General features: G+C 36.5%; 1 protein-coding gene across 4 annotated transcripts in view; it reads left to right on the forward strand.

Moving 5' to 3' along the window:
- Nucleotides 1-27,420, forward strand: part of AKAP6 (A-kinase anchoring protein 6) — a 466,205-nt gene that overhangs the window by 356,508 nt on the left and 82,277 nt on the right. For all 4 annotated transcript variants that reach the window (XM_006191269.3, XM_014564808.2, XM_014564809.2 and 1 more), the window contains one exon: nt 8,247-8,367. In XM_006191269.3, coding sequence (XP_006191331.1) covers nt 8,247-8,367 — 121 coding nt within the window. The remainder of the gene's footprint in view (nt 1-8,246; nt 8,368-27,420) is intronic.

Here is a 27,420-nt window from a genome sequence, read left to right on the forward strand (position 1 = left end):
ACTCCCAAAGAGAAATGATATTGACAGATGAAAACAAATAAACCACTGTTTAAAACATGGCTTGATTAAAGATCAAATTTGATCAAAGTTCATTAAGTAATAAGATACACTGAATGACTTTGACCACCTGAGAAAGGACATGATCACCCCTGGATTTCACTGCTATAGGGTGATCTTTCTGGTTTTCTGTTGAGCAAGAGGCTAAAAATATCTCTGTGCAGTTGGATGAACATTCATGCTCACTAATATTCTCTCTATCTCTCTCTCTCTCTCTCTCACACACACACACACACACACACACAAAATGACCATTTTGAATTTCTGCTCAATAGGTTTTTTGGGAGCATTGCTAAATGAAATTTTGTGTGTGTGTGTGTGTGTGTGCACCAGCCATAAAATGAAGTACTCTCTCTTATGTGTGCCAATGTTGAGAACACTCTTGCAGATAAATCACTAGACAACCCAAAGAAACATTATTCCACCATGCATTTTACCTTCTTCCCCAATGTTCAGGTCAGGTCCTTTTTGCTTCTTCCCTTGTACTCTGATATTATTAATAGTAAGATCACAACACAGTCTGCAGTCAAAGGAGCAAAAAGTGCCTGGCTACCTTCTGGAAAACTGATATTCTAGGCACTATGTGATTATTAAAATAGGTCTTTATGGGCTGGAAAAAAGTCTCAGCAGTAAGAATGTATTCATTTGGGATCATGATATTATACTCTTCTGATGTGCAAATACAATAAACTAATTTTAGACCTAGACAGTTTTCCACTTCAGTAATCTAATGCTATCCATGCCAAGAATCAACAAAGGGTGAACCAGAGGGGTAGTGGTGTAACTTCTGGGGAAGTATTATTTCCAAGTTAATGGTAAAGTCAACTAATTTTATATATATATATATACACACACACATACATACACACACACACACACATATATATATATATATATATATATATATATATCTCCTTTCCATCTTAACAATGATCAAACAATTTCTGTACTGCTTTGGGGAGTTTATGGGGCCTGTTGAAGAGGGAGAGGGGTACTTAATGGGGAAAGTGAGACAGTACCTACGACAAATCTAATCTACCTCATTTTAACGTGCAGAGCTTAACTCTTTTCTTTAAAATTTATTTCTTTATGCATTTCCCCATCTCTTTCACAAAGGATTTGAGTCAACTTACAAAAATATTTATAATAAAACAGAATAAATATTTGACTGAAGTAAGTTAGGCAAAAGTAAAATATGTATAAGAAAACAAATGCATATTCTATTCATGTCCTCAAGAAGGGCAAGGATTTGCTTCTCAGCTTTCTACACCCAAAGAAAAGAGTGAAATCTTACCCATCAGAAAATTCATAGTGTCCTAAGATTAAAAATAATATATATCAGCTTCTTTTGCCATTGAGTCCTGAAAGAAATTTCCCCTGTAGTTTTTTTAAGGAGAGGACAAGTATCTATGATACTACATCTCTGTGAGAGAAACCAAATTCCTGAAGCAGTTTTAATGTAGGCTGCAGAAGTGATATGAAAGCTTAATTCAGTAAGAGCAGTTCTATAGGTAACTAAAACCTTGTAGTCTGAGCATTGCACTCTCTGGCCAGGATGAGCATTGATGGAGGAGATAGATGAAGTCATCTTGGGAGAGGTCTCTTAATTCTGCTACCAGGTTTTTGTTAGGGATTGGGTGGCAGAGAGTTATTTCTAGGTTATTTACCTCCTTCCCTAACCCTGAGGGTAAATATTCTCTGTTGCTTATTAAATCTTTGAAAACCAGGCCTACTCCAGGCCCAGGGTGGAGTACACCTATTACAAAAGGCTGAGCTGCCCAACCCTCACCAGCATGCCAGAAGTAAGTCTGCATCTGGTCCCTTCTAACACAGAGATAATTACATACGAAGGTTTATCTTTTTTTTTTAAACATCATCATGTCTTGTTTTGTCTTCGGAAGTACAGTTCTCCCATTTGTGTTAGAATCGCTACTGATTCTAAATTCTTCAGAATGTTTTTCAGCTCTTTGGCTAGAACTTAGTCCATTGTATTGACTGAAAATCTAGAGACAGATTTGACTTTCTGACAGCCTAACGGAATCCTCTAAATACATGCAGAAATTTACATTATTATTTCTAATTTTATGGCTAATCTTGGAAGTTAGAATTTTTTTGCTTTATGGTTTTTAATAGCAAATGTTTATGGACAAACAGCCCATAGGTCCATGAGAAAGTGGGGCCAGTCATTAACAAAACTGTAGGATTGATTTTACTTTTCTTAAGACATTTTCACATGTACATAGGTATATATGAGAACTGAGAAAATTACTGCTGGAAAGAACTCCATATCCCTTTTTATTTATTAATGGCAAAGGCAGGCTGCTTTTCTCATGAGGAAGTGGCTCATGAATTTTCATTCAAAATAGTAAATTAGTGTCCACACTTTAATATGTTTAGAGTGGAAAGGGATTCTACATGCCACTGTGCATATCAGATTTCATGTCTGGAAAGCTAAATTTTATTCTTTAATGATATTATGATTGGGCTAGGTGCCACTCTCATATCTCCCTTCTGTGCTTACATGACACATGGGGTAGAAGATGACAGGAGATTCTAATCTAGTATTAGTATTTTACTTTAGTAAAATTTTTACACTATATTTTGAGAAAATTTTGTTCCCATTACCTTTGGTGTCTTTCTTGAAAACCAGAGGCAAACTTCCTTGAGCAAATAATGTGAACAGTGAACACTTACTGAATATTTGGGGAACGAATCAATATGCTAAAGAAGCTGGGAAAATTGGGTCATTTAACAGAAGTCCCAGTATAGACAAGCTGGTGTTTCAGGAACTGATCTTGTGTTTTTGGATGTGTTGGTGTGAAATGAGCCATTAAGTATACAAAAGATGGGTTCTCAAATGCTCCAAAATACATATTACTCAGCCTTAGGTAGAAAAACTGCCAAGACTTTTTAGTGTTATCTTTTCTTCAACTAATAGTTGCTCTCTTTTGATGATTTCTTCACTTGGTGTCTGTTTTAATCAGAATTCCTTAGTGGGCCAAGCTGAAACCTCATATATTCACACACACCTCCCATTGATTTCACTTGGGTGAAACTTTATCTTTTAAGCAAAGTTTAAGTTGAAATGTTGAGTTAATGATGCTCACTTTAAATACCAAAGGCTGAATGCATTTATGTATTCAAACACTTAGCTGGTCAAACGTAACTTAGGGTTTAGAAGAAAGATCATTTCTTAAACTGTGCCAGCCTCACAAATAATATATTGCTATCCAACCTGCAGAAAAATGATATTAAATAAGCTTGTTAGTGTTTTATTTCTATGGTGAAAGGCCCTGGAATCCTTTTTAAACCGTAATAACACAGATAAAATGGTGGACAAGATTTTGGCTAATACTTTTGGCAATTACCATAGTAGTTAACCCAAATTTAGAAATCCAACAATAAAGAAAAAAAAATTGTACGTCTGTTTTTCCATAGCCTTGTCTCTGTCTCTGTTAGAATTTCAGACTATGAAATAAACACATTCATAAATCTGTTTGTGTTACAGAAACTGACTTTGATTTAGAAGACTTTTTCTCCTCATAACATGATTGAGCTTTTAAAGTTCCTAAAATGGGAATATTATACCTACAATAGAATGTCCAACTCCTTCATTGTGAAACTGTCAGGTATATGGCAATTTAAAAGAGAAATATCCAAAGGAATAGCCTTTTGGTGATGTGTTTGATTTATAACACCTTCTTAGAGTATTGTATGAGTTTGCTTTGTAACATTTTCATAGGATAAGTGCGTTCATCGAGTACTGAAAAGGTATGCTTGGAGACCTTTTAACATCTAGGAGATTATATATTTGAATGATTGAGTTGACATGAACCCAAGCACATTTACAAAGAAAACTGTGTAAGGAAAATCCCTCCGAAAGAGTAGTTCCCATACTCACAGCCCTTATGAGATCTGAACTACTTGCCACAATTTCAATCACTTCTCTCTCCAAGAGGGCGATTGTCACTAGGACTTCAAGAAAAGTACCTGGTTCTGAAATCAGCTGATTGAATCAGCATGTTCTTCAAAGGGATATAGAACGGTAAACTAGTTCTAGGCTACCCTTGATAAATTCACTTATCTGTGATCTTTTCTGTTTTCCAGTGTAGCAGCTGACCTTTTTCCTGGAAGACAACTTTTATAAGATCACTAGAATAACACTTGGCACACCTTGGCAGGCAATAGAAACATAAGAAAGTAAACTACATCCTTTACCTAAGAATATTCCTGTTATAATGAGTACATTAAATTACAGTCATTTCAGAACCTGTGGGTCGTCAGCTTTTGGTGCAAAGTCTGGTACATGATAAAAACTCAATAAATTCTTCCTTGTTTCTTTCTTTCCTCTCTTCTCCCCTTCTCTTCCTTTCCTTCCTTCTTTCCTTTTGCTTTAGATTCCACAACTAAAGGTATTGATTCCAGAGCTGCTGGGCCCTCAAATTATAATTAATTTAATGTATTTATTAGTCACTTTAGAAGTCATTTCAGAAAAAAACCAACAAAGAAATTCTAGTAATTTATTTCTGATTTGCTACAAAGTTATGTATTTGATTTCACTAAATTTGAAAAAACTTTCAGGTCTTTTCTAAGCTGTGAATTTACATGGCCAAGACTCTGAAATCAGGCACAAATATTTTTTTAACAAGTTTTTGTCTTCAGTACTAGAACCTCATGAGAATTTGTTGTTTGGAAAACACTAGTGCTGATTCTACACTAATGAAACAAAATAGGAAACGAAAGCATTTACCAAATCTAACAAGCTCAAGCCTAAATATTTTCAACTAGGGTGAAAATAGACTAGACTGAAGGAAGGATGAGTATCTGTGTTAGGTTCATTCACCACTCCAGGTCTCCATTGTAGACTAACTGAGAAGGAGCCTGAGGTACATTTAACTAGAAGAAATGGCTTTTGTCTAAGTCCGTTGATAAAGAGAATAAGAAGGAACAGCTCAATGGATATCAACACATGGTAAAAAGCTAGTAAAAAAGAGTTTCCATGGTTCTGAACATTTTATCATCCTGTGTATAGTTTTCATTTATTTAAAATCCATTCATGAATCTCCTTTAATTTTTATAGAAGCAGGATGTGAAAGGAATGGGAAGGCAGCTCACGTTAATTGAGAATCTACTGCATATAACCATCTCAAGTAAGCAACATCTCACCTTCAGAATGAATGCAGAAGCCTGTCTGCATTGCACTGGTTGCTTTGGTATTGGCACTTGGGGATGAGATCATACTCTGTCACATACTGCTCTTCTGAAGTCATTCTTCCCCAGCTGAAAGTTTTGGGTTTCATTATCTGCATGCACTCGTCATCATTTACCAGGTACTATCGGGGCATTAGGGATGCAAAGATAAATCCATCCCTTGCCCTTGAATTCTTTAGTCACAATCAAAATTTCTTTTAGAATTATACACATACAGAAAAGAAAACAGGCTTCCTTAGTGTCTCTTGCTGATTGATAATTTATGAGGCTTCCTAAAAACATACTTTCCAAAAGGTACCACAAGGAAAAAAGCCTTGTTTTTAAGATCAGGGTTAAGGCTCTTAAACACAATCCTTATAGCCTCTTCTGACAAATTAACATTCTCTTTAGGGAACAACCTCTTGGGATAAATGCTGTTTTACAAATTTCCTGTTCTTCTTCCTTCTTTTGTCTAAGATAGCATCTGAGTGTATAGGGGGCATACGTGACCTTGTGATTCTGGGGTGCCATGAGGCTCCTGGGTGCAGGCTGGCTGGATTCATTGAAATGGGCCTTTCCCTGGACATTATGAGGTTGCCCCACACAGAGGGCTGTGGCTGTGTTGTTATCTCTTGGTTTGGTCAGGAGATATTTCCTGCTGACTAAGCCTCATCTCAGCCTTCACTGGCCCAGCCAACTCACTGAGGTCTGGCTTCAAAGGCCTCCCTGGCTCTCATTGGGGGTCATTGTGTCTCTGTTGCCATGGCAATGCCTCTGTCAAGTTCACCAGCTGAACTCCCAGAAACCTCATGGGAGGGTGAGAGAACAGGGTAGCAAAGGAGGTCCTGACCACAGCCCTCCAACTACAACATCCCCACTTCAGGTTATTGTGAAAACATTGTTTAAGGCAATCTCCCAGACTGCCTAGCAGGAAATGCAGCTGACATCCATGGGCCTTTGGCTTTCCCTTTAGGTCTTAGGCCAGGAGAGCTGTGGACACACATCTAAGTACCTGCTCCTCTTGCCTTTATTTCCTTCCTATTCTCCAAATCCATAGAGATGGAAAGGGTGAGCTTTTTCCTTCCTTTCACCTTTAGTTTTAATGTTCCCCTGGATATACTCTCTTATATAAGGTATTAGGAACCTGTTCTCCTAAATTTGGGGATGGCATCCCACCATTTAACCTTAGTGGTTAAAATGTGGGGAGATGCAAGGAGAGAGAAACGATGAATGTAATTCAGGAAGTATTTCTAGATGATGGTGCCTGTCATGTGGGCCAGTGCTTCTTAGTCATTCCTTATTAGTCACTCAACAGAATTAATAAAGGAGGCCTGATGGTTTATTTGTCCCTGTTGCAGTGGTTTTTGTTTGTTTGTTAGTATTTTGAAATGGGATACTCTTTCAGATTTCACATGTATTCTGTAAGCCCTTGCTACTCAGAGTGAGACCCATGACCAGCAGCGTTGCCAGTTTCCAATGCTCATTCAATAAACAGAATCTCAGGCCCCACCCTAGAAGTACTGCATCAGTACCTGTACTTCAGCAAGATCCTCACCTCTGCTGTATGCACGTTCAAGTTTGAAAAGCACCACTCTAGACTATCATAGCCTTACTGGAGGTTTTGGCTTCATCAACTATACCCATCATTGGCATTCAGTAAACATTTATTAATCAATTCTACATGTTAGCCAATGATAATGCTTGCCCTGCGTGCTTATGGTTCTAATCAGGGAGCTTTATAATTATGGTAGAGTAATTAAAATAAAATAGACAATTCTGAATCTAGTCTCCTTCATCACCAGACACACCTTAATTTTTTTTTGATAGATCTATTAAGATTAAATTGTAAGTTATGAAAGTGGATGTTCATTTTCTTGGAAAGCAGTCATTTAATGTATAGAGACAGGAACAAGGTAGAAATAAGATGCTCACTTGATAAATTCAGATTCATACCTGAGGCTCCTGCTTCATTAGTACTGATAGAGTTTTGCTCAGTTACAGTTTGACAGGACTCTAGGATTTCTTTTAGGGAGATGATTTTGGGGAGAAGGACAAAGTCATAGTTTTTCATTCTGCACTTTCATTTTCGGATCACAGTGTTTTAGGAGAATCTGAGCTTATTCACCAGGCTTTCAATAGAGAATCACATTAATCCTTTTAAGCTCCTTATTCTAATGATTTATTTTGTTGAAAACCATAGTGATCCTCCTTTGAATTTTAATGATTGCTGGCTATTCAGAGATTCATTGTTTTGACTTCCTGTCCTTACCTTTGTTTCCTACATGTCTGTGGGGAACACCTGTCTAATACTGGATCTGCCCCTGGTTCTCACTGGCTTACCAGAGTCACTCAAGCCTATCTCTGAGTGTTAAGCTGAAATGCTGGCTACTCATCCATGACAATAAATGTAGGATATATGTTTGCAGAGATAGGCAGATAGACAGCAGAGGGACAGATAAATGATTGAGTCATTTCCCAGTGAAAATAATATTTTGTTGTGATCATTAGTTAAATTAGTATTCTTAATCATGAATGTAGTATTAGGATGCAAGATCTGTGGAAAATCTAGTCAAAGGGCTTTGAATGTTGAGGGTGCTATTTTTACCCCCAATTCTGGACTATGTAACCTCTACAAGGCACTGACCCTCCATTCCCTAGTCTTTTAAATATGGCAATGCTCTTTTTCAAGGACATGGAAGTAATCATTTTACTCAAATGCTGCAAATCCTCAGAAAGGGTTAGCAAATGGAAATAGCCATGATATGTCTCAGGTATGAGCATCAGAATTACATGTTATGTTTTCAAAATCTCAGAAATGGCTATGTCACAAGCTTGAGTTCCTCTTTTGCCCACTGTGTAACCACACAGAGAATTTTTCCGTCTCTTTTTACAGGTATCGCCTAGGAACATCATAGGTTTTCAAGAATATATTATTCTAATATGAGATTTTAACAACTACACTGTATTTATGCATAATACATTTTGTGCCTTATCTTCAGGCTTCTGGACTTTGATTCCGAATATCAGGAGCTCTGGGATTGGCTGATTGACATGGAGTCCCTCGTGATGGACAGCCACGACCTGATGATGTCAGAGGAGCAGCAGCAGCATCTTTACAAGGTTAGAGCCACCATTCTTGCCTTTACCTTGCTGTGGAAGATCTGATTAGCCTGACAAGTCTCTCTCTCTCAGGATATCTTTTGCGTTCATTGTATGTATCATGGTGTCTATTAGAATTCCCTTCCCTGTCCCCAAACTCATTTCCATCCCTTGTGTGCTGACAGACTGCACCGACATCATAATTGCAAGAAAGTTCCCTTTATCACATTCTATTTGGTGTAATTCTCTAGAAGGACAAAGATTTATCTTCAAGATGAATAACAATAAATGAAACTGCATTAATAAATAGACTGAAACAAAATGAAGGATAAATGGACTGGTAACATTTAACAAAATGTGTTTTGATTGGAGCACTCAGATGGATTCTACCCACCCCTCAGATCTTTGCAGAGATAAAAGAAATTTGCCTTCCATTTGGCTTGCTGCTTCCAGGGTACAGGGCTTGTCCAATTTAATGTTTATTAGTGTTACATAGCACAGTTGTTGTCATATTAAGTCAATACATTTGAGTGTGATTTAAGAAAACTGGCTTGAAACTCACATTGATTGCAGGCAATCCATCTAATAACTATCTATATTGTCTTCCATGTCTGTTAATTCACCTTTAGCCTAGAATGTTTTACCTATTCTGCTTAAATAGTCTTAGAAATTCTTACAAAGCAGCCATGTGATTTTGACTGAAAAAAAATGGTTGCAAGATTCACAGTGTCTGAAAAAGCATTTGGGGAGGGTACAGGGACTTTCCACTGAAATATCAGACTGCAGTAAATCTTCCTCATTTAGGCAATTTTTATTGGAGTAATTCTGACAGTTGTCATCCTTGAATTGCTTTGAGCATATGGCATATTTCAAAGAGCAGATTGTGAATCATAAAAAATAAAATTAATAACTAACCACAGAATCAGCAACAGTATAATGACAAGAAACAACTACCCTCTAGCTTTTTCAAATTTCTTACAGAAGAAGTACATTCAAGGTCAAATAAAAGTTGTCTTCTTTCTTCTCCAGTTTTAATCATTTTAAGTTACCTTTCCTTAATATGTTATTTTAACTTTTACCTCCTCTAAAGATAGATATTTATTTGTACTTTTCAAGGGTCTGGTAGACTTTAATTAGTGTCCCCTGGGAATCATCTTAGTTAAGAGAAGATATAAGCTCCCCAGGGACTCAGCCATTGGTGATATTTTACTCCCTAAAGAATTTTATCCAACGTTAATCAAGTTTGTTGACAATTAGCTGTTTCCTGTATGGATAGCTGTCCACGTTAGCAACAAAGCTACCTAATATATCTTCTGGCATCACATATTGTTAGAGTAACAATTTCAACCTAATGTAACCAAAGCTAGATGATGTCACATTTCATGTCGAGATTGGAAATCACATGTAGAAAATGCCTATAAATCAATATTAATTTAGTGATACAAGAATATTTGTTTTATTTCTAAGATTTTTATCTCAGATTTTATTGCACCCATGATGCCAAATAACATTTCTTTTCTTCTTTGATGCGTTTTGTATTTTACGCATAAACCACTAGTAGAAACAGTGCTATCCTTTGTCAAAATCACATCCATGTCATTTACATCACAATTAATAGGAAACCATTAAACAAAAAGTGCAGTCTTCTTTTGCTTGTGGTTTCCTTGTAAGTGCTCTGCCTGAGAATTCCCAATCTGGCATATTGAAGACCATTATTCCACCCACTCAGTACTTCTGGATGATAGTATTTTTCCAAACATTTTCATATTGGGGTTTTTCATTTGTGACTCATGTCCTGTCATCATGTTTCTGCTTTTAGGTGTCTAACATATCTAAGTTCATGAGACTAGCACTAATTTTACATTTGGTTTATAAACAAAATTAAGGACTGCATTAGAAACCAAGGGCAAATGCTACTGGTTTGTAGAGGTTCTTTCTTTATATAAACCCCCAAATTATTCCAGAGGTTTAGAACAAACCTCCAAAGCAATCCTGAGGATATTGATGAAGGAATCATTTAGAACTTGGAGTGGCTCCTGAATTAGAAAAACTGTTGGAGTAAAATTAATTTCAGGTCTTTGCCAGAATCCCCAGGGATTCTCAGGTTAGGTCGGCACATTCAGCATCCCATTTCTCTGTCGTAATCTGCTTTTCTAGGAATCAACTGAATCAATGCGTTGGGGGAGGGAGGTTTGGAGCCTATTGATCATAGAGACCCCTTTTCAGTTGGTCCCCAGGCCTTCCCAGACTTTCAGTACCGTTTGCAACTACCTTAATCATCTTTAATCTTAAAATTTGTTGGCTCTGAAAGATACTAATGCTTCATCAGCATTTTGCACCAAGGTTACCATTGACATTTGGGACAAAACAAGTTTTTATTAATTTGTGAGATTATAGGACATTCATTATTCATGTTCCCCCAGTCATCGTGACAGCTCATTTCACAGTGTTTCCATCCCATCTCAATTTATCTGCATCATCTTCATTTCTTAAAGTGCTCATGTAACAGCAAGAAAAATGCCTTGCACTCCTATTCTATATATTATTAAGCAAAGCACCTTACATAGTTAATATTGAACTAATAGTTGTTGAATTATAACGATTAAGGATGGGGATGAAGCTCGTGATCCCTGGTACTAAGGAAAAGAATGAGGGTGAAACTTTTAAGAGAGACCTTCAGCTGAGTGATGGTAAAATCCTATAAACTGTAGACCAGGCCAGAATCATTATTCCTGTCATCATAGATTTAGAAACTTTTGTACTTCTCTCCCTGGAGGGCTCTCTCTATTTCATCCTTCATCTCCTTTCCTGGCATGGATAGTCATGCCTAGACCCCAGTTCATGTTTCATGTAGTCCTAGGTTGACCCCAGAGTTCACATTTAGAAATGTTAGGTTAGAGAAAATACAGTAAGATGGTAGTGAGTGTGAAGTTTTTGTTTGTTTGTTTGTTTTTGTTTTGTTTTTAGCATTTTCAACATTAGGTACTACCTTCCTTCGTGACTTTACCTATTTATTTTATATTCTTGTCTCTGCTAGAAAATCATCTGACCTTAACTCCTAGATGTGGAACTTCCCTAGTGGGGCACCTATTGTGATGTCTTGGTTACCCAGAATCAGCAAAATACTCAGGGAACTTTTAAAGAAAAAGCATTAGATTTAATAGGCAAAGAATACAGTGATACAATCTGACATAATTAAAACCTTAATACTACAATGGGATGTAAAGTGGCTTTTCTGTTTAAAACGTTTCTTGTTATTTTCAGATTGTTAGAAATTTAAGACCACTTTTCTTTCTCATTATTTTAAACTATAGGGTCATAAAAACAACCTGATTTTTATTAAAAGCTAGCCACACCCTTAAATGTATTTTCTTCTTTGGAGACAGTGAGACCTACAGCCAATGTCTTTTCTTCCCCTTTCTCTGTCTGGCTCAACCTCTGAATGAGGACCTTCTGTGGCTATTTTCTGATAAACATTGGCAGTATCATCAGCTCAGAAAACACAAGTGCAGTCTTTTCTTGTTTTTTCCTTCCTAAATCTGAGAATCACCTCCAAGGAGAATTTACTCCCACTCTCTCACTTTCTTTCTCTTCATTCCTCCCACCTTCCTAAGTAGGACAATTTAATTTGTCAAAAGTAACACTGTGATTTTGAAAGTTCAGCTCCTATTTGGACTAGAGTTACGAAGCCAGAATTCATAATCACAGGGAGCTGTCATTCTGCTGGTCTGCATGTGCATTAACTATTAATGGAGAAATATTTAAAACCCACTTGCCAAGGAAAAGCTTCAGTTTTTTCATTTCTGCAGATCAAGCATTATTCTTGGGCTCGGGAAGCTCAAGACACCTCCTCCCCCAGCCTATAAATTTTAGAGACTGAGTGACCCGGAAGCGTCTCATTGATGGGAGAACTAGAGCCCGAGCTGCGATTGTTGCTGCTGTCCTGCCCTCCCCAGCAGACACAGCTCATTCTGGGGTGCTGACATGGGGTGCCCTGTCAGGGGCTTCTCACCTCACCCCCAAATGCTGCCATTCTCTGCCCACTACGGAGCGCAGGTGACTGAGCCCCTTGCCCTAGTGATCCTAGATTGGTGCGGATTCCAGAGACCAAGGGTTAATTTTAAGGGCTAAATTCAGAAGTTACAATCTGGCGATTATGGCTATAATTGAACAAGAGCTGTTTTCAAATAGTATGAAGTGCACTAAAACACCACATTTATAGATTTGTTCCTTGGGTGAATGGCTTTGCAGCTCCTCTTCAATCAAGTATTAGATTATATGACTTATAAGGGGTTAAAAATAACCCTCTCGCCTGAAAAATAATACAAAATTCGTACCCACTTCAACCAAGACCTTTATACTTTCAAGGAATTTATGCTGAAGATGTTATACTTAATTTAGAGGGTTAGTTACTCATATTTTCTGCTTTTACGGGAAAAATGAAAAAGTGTCCTCTATCTTTTCTCCATTGGTATAAGTATTATACAAATATATTCTACATAAAAAAGGATAAAGGCTATTCATTCTACATAATACAATGCTCACTAAGCAGGTTCATTACATTTGTATTTTGTTACTGATTTGAGGTTATTTATAAGAATTTATAGGAAAATAACAAAAATATTTTTAACATATAAATACAAATCAGAACTGGGAAAATATATGTAGGATGGAGTCTATTTCTGTGAGAAAAGTTAATATGTAAGCACATAGACTATAAGATCTTACACAGTTACTAAAGATGATCTTAAAATTTTATCCTGGGTTTCCTGGTAGTGAAAGCAAGGAGGGAAATGTGCCCAACTGCTAAATTTACATTTTCCATGAGAAAAAAAAATTCACTTCTTTGGAGAAATTAAGTTTATTTTAATACTTAGAAATGAAAATATTTTCTTCTAGGATTTTTTATATAAAGAGCTAGAATGGTATAGTAGAGAAATATCTAACCACAATATTTCTTAGGAGAAAACTTCTGAACATAATACTTCTAACAAGTTAATTAATTATTTTTTTTCTGACCCTATTGCCAAGTAATTTTTAGAGACTTTGAGCACAGCGCTCACCCAGAGGTGCCTCCTTTCAATGATAGTTTTTCCAGATGGAATTAATGAAAGACATTAATATTACATACTGGAAAAGAAGAGATTTTTAGTAAAATGAAAAAGAAATATAAACATTGAAGAGAAATAAAAAGCAGTTGAAATTAGTTAATACAAAGTTAACTAAACACAAAAGAATAAAGGAGTAAATTAAAATCATAGGTAGATGAATGAATAGATAAGAAAATGCAAAGAAAATATAAACATTTTTAAAACCAAAATACTGAAAAAAATTGTTTTAGGGAAAAAAAACAGATAAGAGAAAAGGGTAAACTTTCAAGGAGTAAATGTTACTTTAGAGAATTTGGGTGTGTATTAAAAGATAAGCATTATAACTTTTAAAGGAAACGTGTACGGAATGGGATAAGAAATTCTGGGAAATAAGAAATACAGTGTAAAAGAAGAAAAATGGGACATGGTTGATTTGTTATTTTATAACAATTGATGCCAAAATGATGTTGTCAGAGCTATGAACCAATCATAGAGAACAGATTAATCATGCTATCCCTATATTTTTTAAATTCAACCCTCTGCAATAGTTCTGTTTCATTTTGTTCTAGACCAGATTGATATAAATAATTTCAAGTATGGCTTGATAAATTTATGACTGAACTTGAGCTCCTAAAAATGTTAATGGTAGGCTGGTTCAAAGTCCAGGTCACCATAGCTACGCTTAAAATAGAAGAAAACCCATTAACTTAAAAAAAAAGTCACATATTAGTGTATAGAATAGAAGTACATGTCAAAAATTAAGTTCTATTAATTAAGCCTTATATTGGAATTTCAGTACCAAAATTCCCCACCTTGATTGTTCAAAATGAAGCAAATTACTAGTTACTGAAGCAGCCAAGGTAAAAATGTACCAGATATATCAGGCACAAGAACCTAATGATAATTTTTTACCTCTTTCCCAGTAGATTAATTGTAGAGCTTAATTGTATGTTAGATTAAAACTCCATTAAGATAAGAAGACTATGCTTAAAATCATTATAGTATTTCAAATAACATTATCTAATCATTTTTAGGATGATCAGAATGGAAAAACCTAGGCTGTCTCCATTCCTATCTAGAAGTAAATTTGTTGTTCCATTTTTATTTAAGTTAAAAAAGTCCTTAGATTAACTGTCATATTAATTTGAGCTTTGATAAATCAGTGTTTGCTATGAATACTGGAATATATGTATACACACACACACACACACACACACACACACATATACTTTTTTCTTTTCTTTTCTGAGAGAGGGCAAAGCTTATGTAGAAAATGTTTAGGAGAAGAAAAAGTAGATGGATGTGGTTTCTGAACAGTCAGTCGGTGAAACACTGTTTATGCTGAAGCTTATGACTCCTATTTGCATTGGTTTTTTTTTAAAAGGAAGAAAAAAAAAAAAAAAAAAGAAGGATGCTAAGAGAACAGTATGCCAGGAAATAGTTGGCTCTGTGTGCAGAGGGGCAAGGAAGGGAAGCCCCGCCAGCAGTTTTTGTCTCTGGCGGGTGAGCTACTGTCCGGAAGGTGCGTTGGCACTCTGGGCTGCCTCTGCTGTATTGTGCTGCTCCTCTCTCCCTGGCCTGGCCTGCTCTGGCCTAGAGTGGATCAAACAAGCCGTGGGGAAAGTTCCCCTCATTTGCATCACTTCTAGACAGCCCTGTCGTACTCTTTGCTGACAGGAAATCACTGTCTTTGTCACCTTTTCTCAGGGCCCTCCTTTTGGCAGAGATGGGCCATGTGACCACGCTTAATCACAACAACAGGGCTGGCTCAGGACTCAATGACATGTTTTCCTCAGCACTTCAATAAATGGGGTAGAGGAGTCAGGAGGAAATGACTACATTAATTTTAGAGTGAAAAGATAATTAACACTTGAAGGACTAACGCTACAACCTATGGAATTATTATTCAAATTGAAGTTAATTTATCAAAAACTTGTGAAAACTATCTTCCCTAATGCAACTGTTTAAAAAAAAAACCTTGAATAGTACAATCTGGGCATGTCGGAGGGAGGATGGGAAGAAGGCGGGGAGAGAGGGGCTTTGGGTGGAGAGTGGAGAGAGAAGGGGGGATAAAGGGAGAGGGAAATCATAGCGGGCATTAGCTATGTTTGAAAAAGCAACTTAAATGGGCTAAAACTTCAACATTTGGGACTGAAGGCTGGAGCATGTAAAACGCTTACTTAGATGATATGAATAGGACACTGGCAAACAAAAGCAGCAGTGTGCTCCTAGAAAACTGTGCTTAAAGGAGTTTCCTTGGCAACAGAAATGCAGTTCCAAAAGTAGACAGAACTTTCCTCAGAAAACATACTATTAATAACAACCTTCCGGAACAACTTGGAACAATTTGACGACTTGGCAATAATAATGCCAAGTGTTCTGCAAATTAATCTAACACATAACAGTTATGTTTCCCTTGCCCATAATTTTGCTGGACCCTACCTAGAACTCATTGCCTTTCAGTGGCACAAATGTGAAAATTATTTCTAAATGTTATCATGGAAAAAGAAAACCAAAAGAAATGCTAGGGGCCAATAGTGTTTTCAGCCTTTTGGAACCTACCAGAGAACTTGGTTTAATGAGATGAGTTTATTCCAATTAAAGCTACTACATTTAATATCTTATTCCAACAAAGATACTTTGACAAACAAAACTTGGTAAAGGGTTAACGGTTTGAGACTTGCTGTGATGTGAAGCACATCTTGAGGCCATTGGTTATATAAATGTAACACTTCACTAAATACATTCGAGGTGTTATTTTTTAAAGCATCATCATTTCTTGTCAGCCCAGAGAATAAACTAATCTTGGATCTACTTGGCCAATGGGAATCATTTGAATTCTCCTGAAGGCGATACATTTGCCAGCCAGGAAGAAAGAATGTGCCCCTCCTCTAACCTTTCTTGAATCCTTGGATCTAAAGGTTAAAAGTAATCAATATCTCATTGTGCTACTTGGTTTCAGGGTAACAAGTAATAACCATCATGTTAAAATCCAAATGATTACAGATAGCACTTAAATGAGTTGACCTGTTTGGCAAGTTTTTATTAATTGCAATCAGGATAATCATTAGAGTTTGCTAATAAAATTTTGGATTAAATTGAGAAAATTTCAGCCTTTAACTTTTGAAAAATGACTTTTACTTAATTAGATGTGAATGTGCACTGTTCCCTCCTGTGTTAAGCTAAGAGATTTGGCTTTAACTCTCCATATTTGTAGATTTCTTTCTGGTTTTTATAAAATAAACTAGAGGAACATTTAAATTCCTTATACAAAAGGGTATTTGGTTCACTGCAATTTTTGGCTCCTGAACTGCACTTCCTATTTTTAAAATTACATATCTTTAGTGATTCTATTCATATTTAGGCTAATCTGGCTTGAAGCTTGAAAAAAAGTTATATGACACGTGATTTAACTTTACAGACAACCATGGTATGAAATGGGGTTATTTATTTTGTTAAAAAAAGTACCAAATTAAATTTAAAGATAAAAACCAAGTATTGTCATTGACAAAGGGGGTCTTAATATAAAAAGGATAAATAGGTTTAATGTTCCATATAATTACATTAGGAAGACATTGGTTTTCATAACTATAACTACAAGGAAGTGTATCAGATATGTATGTTATTGAATCCAAATATTTCATCTTTATTATCATTCTAGTTTTTATAATTTATTAGGATTTCATGCATATATTCCTAAAGCAGAAAGGTGGGGCTAGAAGGGTACCTAATTAATGTTTTAGTTATTTCAAAAGAAGTCCTGGTACCTGTTCAGAATAGGCTGGTCAGCTCTGGCCAGGGATGGGGTGGGGGGTGTAGGGAGGGTCAAAGTTCATCCATAGTGCTTCCACAGATAAATTCATTAACCTCCTTCTTTTTTGTCCTTATTTCACTACCATGTCTAACTTTAGAAGGAGGTATATGTGTAGATGTCCATGGGACATCACTTTTGGAGTATTAGGAATTCCCCAATCCAGCTATCTCCAGTACTAAATGTCCATACTGCCTTAAATCCCACCCTTAAGATTTATTTCTTTGCTGTAAAAAGAATGTACTGTACTGGATGCAGATATTCTGTGGGTAGGGGGAGAATAATACTGAATTAAATGCCTATCATAACATCTAGTTTAAATGGAAAGATACAGAGAAGGGAAGACAGAGTGGATAGAGAGAATAAATCTGGAAAATGGACCATGGACAGATGTTATCTACTTCACCATTTGATAAAAAGGGAAGTGTGTGCTTGTGTGTGTTTGTGTGGTATGAGATAGGAGTAAGATAGAGGGACAAAGAAGTTAACACTGGTCTAATCTTACTATTTGACTGTGTCAGTAACCTATGCACATTTCTGTATTTAATGCTTACAATGATCATGGATTATTTTTCCCATTTCATGTACTCTGAGCCTGAAATACAGAGGTTAAGTGACTAGTCTAAAAGACACAGAACTAGTTTCTCAGTCAGGTTAGGCTAGGGTTTGCTGAGATAACAAACAACCCCCAAATCTCAAAGGTTTAAACCTACAAAGATTTATTTCTCATATACGCTACTTGTCCATCACAGGTTGGTTATGGGCTGGTGTGGCATTGTTATTACTCCAGGACTCAGACTAAGAGATCAACCACCCTCTTAAATATCTCCTCAGTGTGGCAAAGAGAAAAGAGACTTCTGGAGGGTCTCACTCTGGCCATTAAGCCTTCTTTCTACCTGACAGAAACACATGTTACTTCCTCTCAGAATCATTGGCCAGAACTAATCGTGTGGCTCCACCCTACTCCAAACTGGATGGGGAAATGCATCCCTACTGTGTGCTGGAAGGCAGAAAACTAGAAATATTTGTTGAGCTGCACTAATAACTACCACAAGAAATAAGTAAATAAGTCAGGGTTTGATTCCAATCTGGGTGCTTCTGATGCCCATAGTCTTTGTTCATATGCTGCTTGCCTGTTCTTTGTTGCCCCATATCCTCTTCTCTACAAGAGGTACAGTTCTTGCAAGAACATTAGTTCCTCCCTCTCCATGCGCATTTTGTGCTAGGATAGAAAGAGGAAAATCCTGTTTCAAATGAACGTCTGTAGAAGAAAAATGATGGACTTGGGCTGGTTCTTTAGCCAATCATCAGGCTGTTCTGTGAAAGCCCTCAGACTTTCTCAAGCACCTGAACACCCTGGGGAAATGTTGCCATGTTGAGCCTCACAGGAGCCTCATTTATTTTGTCAGTTTCAGGAAAGCTAAGGCTGAAAATATTTACGTCATTTTGGGAGATGCACTAAAGGCAGCATTTCCATAGGAAGATTCAACCTTGTGGATCCTGTTATTGCCAAAGGGAGTTATTGAAGAAGTGTCCCCATGGAGAGATGCTCTAGAGGAAAATCATTTGTAGAAAAACTACCTTCAAGTTCTGTCAAGGAAGCAAATTCAGTTCTCAGAAACAAGGGCATTCCCAAGCATATTTTTAATAACAGGGGCATTTGTGAAGCTCATACATTCTTAAAATAGGTACTTCTGCAACAGTCTATCCCTATTGAGGCACACTGGGGTAGCTGAGAGGGAAGAGTGGTCTTCCTGCTGAACCTTGACTCATTTACATAAGACACACACACACACACACACATACACTTTCTTTTTCTAAAGCTAGAAAAGACTCAACCAGACTAAAACCCTTATTGCTTTGGAGATTGATTTCAATGTTTCTTCCAAACCTTCTTAGACCACAAAGCACCAGCTTTTTTCCAGAAGGATATCTATATACCCCTGAAACTCATCTGAACTTACCATTTCAGCTGCTTCTTAGTTGATTCCGTATGCTTATAGACATTCCCATGAAGAAGATTTGTGATTTGTGATATTCCCCTTGTCATTTCATTTTGGCCATTGAAAATGAGAAAGTTTGTGGAAGAGGTAACACACACTTAGTTATGCACACACATTTATGTTTGTTTACACATACACACACGTATACAAAGTATTAACTTGTTTAATTAAAAGAATCTTTCATCAGGTTTGACTATGGGTGAAGTCAGATTCCTTGAGCCAGACTTGCTGGTTGTCCCAAGACATTTAGATCATGCATATATAAATAACTATACAAACTCCTTTCATATATGCCCAGTTTCAGTCTGGAGCCCATGTCTATGTTATAAATCTTGGCATACTGGATTTTGCTACCTTCGTGACAGTAGCATTATTCCTTTCAGTACTCACAGGTGCCTCCCTGAGAGAGCCCTCTTTGAAGATAATTCAGCCATGAGTACTTTGTTATTAATTAAATACAAATTTTAAAATAATGATGAGAGATTTGATTTTGTGGACTGAATTTGAGAATGAATGATTATAACTTTTTTTTAGACTTCACACGCCAGAAACTGGGTTCATGTCTGTGTTGTTCATTGATATATCTTCAGTGTCTACCACAGTTCTTAGCATAGAATAGAGACTCAATAATTATGTGTTGAGAAACATTTTTCCAATAATGTTTACTTGGTAATCTATTAGGTTCTATTAATCAGAACTATGCTATCAATTCATTATTTTTTCAAGAAAATAGTCCTGTTTTCATCCTACGGTAATCGAGTCTAAAACTTCATGGACTTTCTTATATTGTATGTAAAAACAAAAACAAAAATTTCCTTCCTTGGAAAACCAATGTTCATTAAGTACAGTTCTTAATACTTAGAGTAATCAAATTTGCCAGGTTGATAATCAGGGAGAAAAAGAAGGTAAGTGGAAGGGAGGGACCCAATGGCATCCATGTCTAAGACAAATGGTACAAAATGTACAACTAATCACCATGATTCTATGGTTAGTCTCCAACCTCTCAAGCTGTAGTATTTACGCATGTATTCTTGATTGTGTAGACAATCTCAGTATAATGGTTTATATGTATGAGGATAACGTGAACCGTGCAAATGTGAAACCTAAAAATAGAGCAATAGTTGTATATGAACATGGATAGTCATTAAAAATGTTAAATATATCAGCACAGTTTGTTCTTGCACCATAGTTAGCAGGAGAGTTTATTGACACTTTCATTGTAGAAAATTAGGTTTGACTTCAGGAGAGTGTGTGTCTAAAAATGTCATCATGAAGGGAGTGAGAAAAATAATACAAGATTTGGACCTGAGCTGGCTCTTTAATCCAAGTCCTGCATGCTGAGGATGAAGGGGGAGAGAGTCTAAAAGACTGGCTCATCTTTCCAAAGCGCTAGCAAGCTAATTCAGAATATGAAAATTAAAAAATAAAATTTCACTGGCATAATATCAAGAGAAAGCTGAAATGTAGCTTTGAAATTTTCTCTCACTCGTTTATTTAGAAAAGGTTTTATACTCTTTATTTTTTAAAATAATCCTCATATATGGTCATTTATACTTTTTGCTTGGTGATTAATTGTAAGCTTTCATGATTTTAATCAATTAAGAAAAGGTTAAAAGATGTGCCATTTAAACTTAGAATTCGATAAAGATTTGTACTGAATTCACTTCTTGCCCCTGTTGTGTCCACCTTGCCATCCTTTTGGGTTCACTGTCTTCCCATTGGACTCTATCCTTCCTCCTCAGCTTTCTTCACCTGGGACATGCTGAGATGGGAAAATACGCATGAAGAACATTTCTCTGTGTATGATTATTCTGTCCTCTTCTTCAGTCTCTTCAGCCTGGTGATGCTAAAGACCCATTCTGTGAATCTCTGGTTTTCTTATAAACCACAAACAAAAATCCTCATGTTCAAGAAAACCTGAGTGTAAATGAATCTCCAGAGTTGAGCTAATTGAATTCTTTCCCTACAACAAGGGAGTATAGCACAAGAGCTCAAATTTGGCTAGCATTTTATAACCCATGTTTTGATGATAGTTTAAGAGGCTCCATCCGTCCAAGTTTGGGTTAGAAAAGAAGTAAAGTATGGAAACACTGTCAGAGTCTCTTCTGTTTACAAAAAGATCCAGGGATACCATGAATAATGCCAGAAATTGCATGTGACAGCCAGCTCTTGTGGGATTTTTGAGCTCACCAAGTTCAGGAAATAGACAGTTACAGAAAACTGATTGGAGTTCAAAGATTTTTTTAAAACATTAACTGAATTGAATAATTGTGTTCCCTGTCCATTGTCCAGACTGATGCTCAGACCCGTGCCCTACTGGGATGGACATCTCCCCAGAGTTAGGTAATATCTGACACTCAATAAATACTTTCTGAATTGAATCACCTGCTTAATGAGCGTTTCCTCCTGAATCTTCCAAAGTGAATTTCTTAGAGGTTTTATACAGTTATTTACCCATGGGAAGTGAGAACTTTACCTGGAGTTTCAGGACTGCAAGTGACCTCAAAATGACCTTTGTTTCATTTCCTCTCTTTCAGAGATTGTTTTTTATCCACTCCAGATAGGAGAAAATTTGTCCTCCATTAAAGATCTTTCCAGAGAAAATACACAACCTTCCATTAAAATGTTTAATGACTCTCCCTGCCCTGAAAGTCTTCTTATATGTAGTGTAAATCCCTTCTGTTGTTAGGTTTAATTGTCAAAGTGGCCAGAATCCATGCTCCATGATTAAATCTCTTCTATTTTCTGTATAGTCACATTTCTCAAGCTTTTGCAGTTTTCTTTTCAAGTTAAAAAATCTTTTTAAAAATCCTTTATTTCAGTTTTGTCTACACTCCATCTAACTGAAACCGCTTCCATCCTCTTTTGTAGGAGAAACTATGCTAATATTAGAGACTGCTGGTAAATCCATGTATATAAGGGGCTTTAACAAGCTTCATGGATTTCTCCATCAGGTTTTTCAACTCTCTTATTAACAGTTAATAAAATAGTTCATGGATGGTTTGGAAGAAGAATGTGATCTGTCTGAGACAGTATGACTTACAGTGTATACCTACGGGAAAAAAAGAGTTCAAAAAGGAAAAGAAAAATGATTTTAAAAATGGACCAAAAAGTCCTCTTCCTATTTAGGGACAGAGTTGCTGTTTCTCCCAGTGGATGCGTAATATATTATTTATGTAAGAGTGAGCATCGTGTTTTTGGCTCATATTCCATTTGGAACATATACAGGATGACAGTTTCCTTGGCTTATTGTTGTATATGTGGCTATCTATTTTTAATACACTGCTTTTGTGTTTTTTTCATGCTTGCTTACATCTGTTGTTATGAAAACTGACAAGGTTTTTAAACATAAAAGAAGTGATGGAGAAAGAGATGGTAAGAGACAAACAACATTTCAAGGGGACGTGAGGTGGAGAAACAGGAGCAAAGTCACCATGGACGGAAACCAAAAGCAGCTCTGCAGAATAAATGGGAGGGAGGGCCAGAACAGGTGTCAGCCATCACAGAAAAATGGTCACAAGGCTACATAAAGTGTTTCTAAGTTAGAGGGAGCAGAGTGCAATTTACATCAAATTATTTACACTTTTTAAGCTGCAGTTTTTAAACCAGTGAAATGGGGATAGCACCCACCTTGAAAAGTTATTAGAATTCAGTGAGGTATGTAAGGGGGTTCAGCCCTCTGCTTGGTAAATAGGACAGACTCAATACATAATACAGAATCAGGGGTTGACAAATTATAGCCTGAAGGTCAAATCCAGCCCATAGCTTTTTTTTTAAATAAAGTTTTATTGGAACACAGCCAGATGCATTCATTTACACATTATCTGTGGCTGTTTTTATACTACAATAGCACAGTTAAGTAGTTTCAACAGTGACCGTACAGCCTACATGCCTAAACTATTTACAGTTGACCCTAGAACAACATGGGTTTAACTGCATGGGTCCACTTATACGTGGATTTTTTTCAATAAATAAATGCTACAGTACTCCATGGTCCATGTTGGTTGAACCTCAGATAGGGAGGGCCCACTGTAAAGTTATACTCCTAATTTTGACTGCATGGGGGTTGGTGCCCTTGACCTCCAAGTTGCTCAAGGGTCAACTGTTCTATCTGGCTCTTCACAGAAAAAGTTTGTGAGTCTCTGGTATAAATAAAAACTATTAAGGCAACACTTTAGCAGTATACATCATTCTACAGACTTGAATGATTTTCCAATTCAATTTTCTGTCTGTTGTATCACAACAATACATGTTGACTATCATTCTTTTCCCCAAGGTTCTAATTTTCCTTTTGTAACAACCCCAAGTCTGCCAATTTTGCGTGCTTTTCAGTGTAGCATTAAATGGTTAATTGATTCATTTCACCACCAGGTGGCCTCCTATACTCTGTTGTGCTTGTGGGACCCAAAGGAAAGCAGAAAGTCAATCAAACACACTTCTTTCAACTTTGGCTGTTATTCTGCTCTTATTCATACTTCTCTGGTGGCTTGACTGCTCTGAAAATGTCCTATGAACCCTATATTTCGTGTTTGGTCCTGAAACATAAATTCACACTGACCTTTTTAGAAAATTATAAATCAGAGTTGGAAACAGTTAAAACAGGGAAAACAAGATAAAAATATTTAAATACACACTCACACGTGCACACATACATCAAAGTGGATTTTTAGAAAAAGAAGTTTGGCTATCACTCTCAAGGCTTTACCATGACTCAGTCCCACTCTCCTGTGTATACTAGCAGATCTTGAGGCTTCCTCAGGAAAAGGCAAAGGCCACTGCCACTCAGAACTTCGTGTATTAAATTCTCTTGAGGAGTGTGGATGGACTTCATCTCGGTGCCTCAATTTCCTTATGTTATTTTATTTTCTAGATCCTCTTTTGAGTTTTCTTTGATCTCATTTTTAAGCTTCACTATAAAGACCAGTGTTAGGAAAAAAAAAGATTGGAAAGCCATGTTATGAAGCACAAGGAGGCTGGATTTCCCTTGGGTGATGATGCTTATTCTTGCAGCTTTCGTTCTCTTCATCTGTAAAGGGAGGGGGATGGACTAGGTAGCACTCAGGTCCATTCCAACTTCAGTATTCTATCTTTGGTGTAGAAACAATGATTGTTCTAATTAGTAATTGATTTAGCCTATAAGCAATCTGGCAAAATCAGAATTTTAGGGTCTCAATTTCAAAGGCTAAGGAAACAGACTCATAAATGAATATAATTTATTTTGGAAAATTACCATAAAAGTTGTCATTTCTAAGTGCCACATTATTTTTGGTTCATTTCACATAGGAGTTGTAAATACATATTTTATGACTTTCTTGGATCTTTTCCTTTCCATTTTACTTTTATTCAGCAGTAGATAACTATTCAGTGGAACTGTCAGCAGTGTCCTTTGCCAAATCTGTCACGGAAGTTGAACTTTCTCTTTGACGTCTTATTTTCCACATATTTTAATTTTCCTGTTGTTTTTTTGGCAGTTACCAAATGCTCCTCAGATTTATCTATAGCATAGAATAGATATATTCACCTACATTTCCATTGAAAATGGGTCATTTCCTGTCATATGAACAACCTGTTCCTCCGTTGTACTTGTGTTGCAGTATGTACTTCCCTGGTTTGCATTTGAATTGTCACATTGGATGTCATGGCAAATGCTGCTAAAGGCATTTAGCTGTCTATGAAGAAAGGACCAGAATGGTCCCTTGGTAGAGAATAGGCTCATGTTTGAATTCAGAGTCAACCCTGGGAGACCTAGTGACAGACGATCACTCTAATTCCAAATTCCCTACTGGGTCTACTTCTCTGGAGGGCTATCTGGTTAAAGGCAGGTTCATATTTGCTTGGGGAAAAATTGGTTTCAGTTTTTTTTCTGCTTTGCAAACTGCACTGATTCATATCAAGCCCCACTAATAATTTATGAAATTTGCATCACTTTCTGTTTGCCTCTGCGCAGAGATATTTCCTACCTTGGTTCTCTTTTTGCACATATATTTTTAAAATTATGTATGTCCGTATGTTCTAATACATATATTAGGAATTAATGGTCAAATAATTCTACCTTTTCTTTAAAAGTAAGGAAGGAATGATGCTGATTGGTGTTAGTGACTATGAAGATATGTCAATAAGCATTTGTTAGATATTACTATGTGCTATGGAGAACAAAATAAAAGGAAAATTATCCTTTTCCATAGCAATTTATAATGCATTTAGAAAAGTAAAACCAAAAAAACCCCCATGAAATTATAGCAAAGATAACACATTTTTATGGTCTTCTATGAGAACTTTCTTCTTAGAACATCTTTGTAGAAGAAATGAGATTAGAACTGGGCCTTGCTGGATAGAAGTTAAATGCGTGGAATGGAGATAGGTGCACTGCAGAAGAATGCAATGTGGGAAAACCTCTCAGCTTTGGGAGTTGTTTGACATGCTCCTAGGCCTTTACCAAAATCAGAAAGACACATTGGGGAAGAGTAGCAAACCAATGGCAAATCATAATAGCTTTCTTCCATGTCTTCAGTGCAAGTCATAAAAGGCAAGGTTTTTTACCTATTGAATACCGAATCCTAGATTCAATGTTTTATTTAATGAAGTTTTACATAGATGTACAAACTAGAGGCATAAAAGAGGTGAGAAAAGTTATGCCAAAAATCATATTTTCTTAGCATACAATATTTGGATCAAATTTGAACAAACACTTGAATATAATGACTATTACATAACAGGAATTATCTAGGATCTTTGCATGCATTAGCACATTCAGTCCTGACAGTAGCCTTATGAAAGGAGCATTAATATTATCCCCTAGATGAGCAACTAAAGCATAGAGAATTGCACAGCTACTAAGCAATGCAAGCAAAGTTTAAATGGGCGATCTGAATCCAGGCATATCATTTAATTTTTTTTCTTTACTTTTTTTTACTTTTTTTTTTTCCTGGCCAAACTCTTTGAATCTCATTGGTTCACAAATTAAAATGTTTGGCATGGGTCCTTTTCTGTCTCCATGTTTATAGAACTTAGTAATTAAATGGTTATATGTGTGTAGATTTTGAGAAGTAATTTTACTGGATGTTCCCTCCTCCCTTCATTAAGGGTAAAGAAAAATAGTAATACTTTGTTCATATATTTTCTTTAAGACAGGAACTCTCTCTATATATAATATATATTACCTTTTTAATAACTCCTCTCCGATGTGACTTGTTTTATTCTCTAATGTATACAATAGTTACAATATCTTATTTCTAAGACAGATAATAAAAATGAATGGGAAATTTGCATTCTTACTTGCCAGTGGGTAACAGACCACAAAATCTTATTAGAAAAGTCATGTGTATTAAAATTAGAGACTTTTTTAAATGATCCGTTTAATACAGAGATCCGAAATTTTGCACAAACATGTCCTGTTTACTTCTTAAAATATTTGTGGTGGACAAGAGGTGAGTATATCATTGCCTCTAGTATAAATGGAACAGATTTTACACAGAAATATGAAATGGCATCCCTTGGACCATGTAGCAAGCCACCAGTATAGCAAAGGCAGAAATAACAGACACAGGGAAGATGGTGCCTAGTAAAGGGGCTCCCTATCAATGCTGCTTAGGGAAAATCCTCAAAATTACAAATTTTAGGACCTGTTTATTCTTGAAAGGTTATCCTTTGTTAGGGCTGTAAATAGTACTAAGTGGCTACATCCTGGTACGTATGCCTTTTTTTGTTCTCATCTCCTCTTAGTGAATTTTTGCAGCCGTTATATAATTTTTTTAAGCCATCACTATCATATTCTTTTATTTGATTGTTTCAGGGAAGTCATTCACTGAAACCCTTCTCTCTAGCCATGATTTTCTTACTCTTCTGCAGTACTCTTTATTTTATGTGGTTTTCATGATTTATTCTCTGTGGACTAGCTATTGTTTCCCCTATCTGTTTAAACCCTTATAATTTCCCCTGTTACTTTCTCTCCATCCATCTATGCATTTCCTTCATTTTCTTCTGTAAATCATTACTCTATCCTCTTCCTTACTGTTATCACTCGTATAATTGGACAAACCTACACACACGCGCGCGCGCACACACACACACACACACACACGAGTATTTCTCTTTGATGGAGCTGTTCTAATAAGCTTTCTTGAATATTTATAGCAGATTCCCTTACATAGCTGGAAAAACGCTCAAAAGC

This window comes from Camelus ferus, chromosome 6, assembly GCF_009834535.1.
Source record: "Camelus ferus isolate YT-003-E chromosome 6, BCGSAC_Cfer_1.0, whole genome shotgun sequence".
Classification (NCBI taxonomy): Eukaryota; Metazoa; Chordata; class Mammalia; order Artiodactyla; family Camelidae; genus Camelus; species Camelus ferus.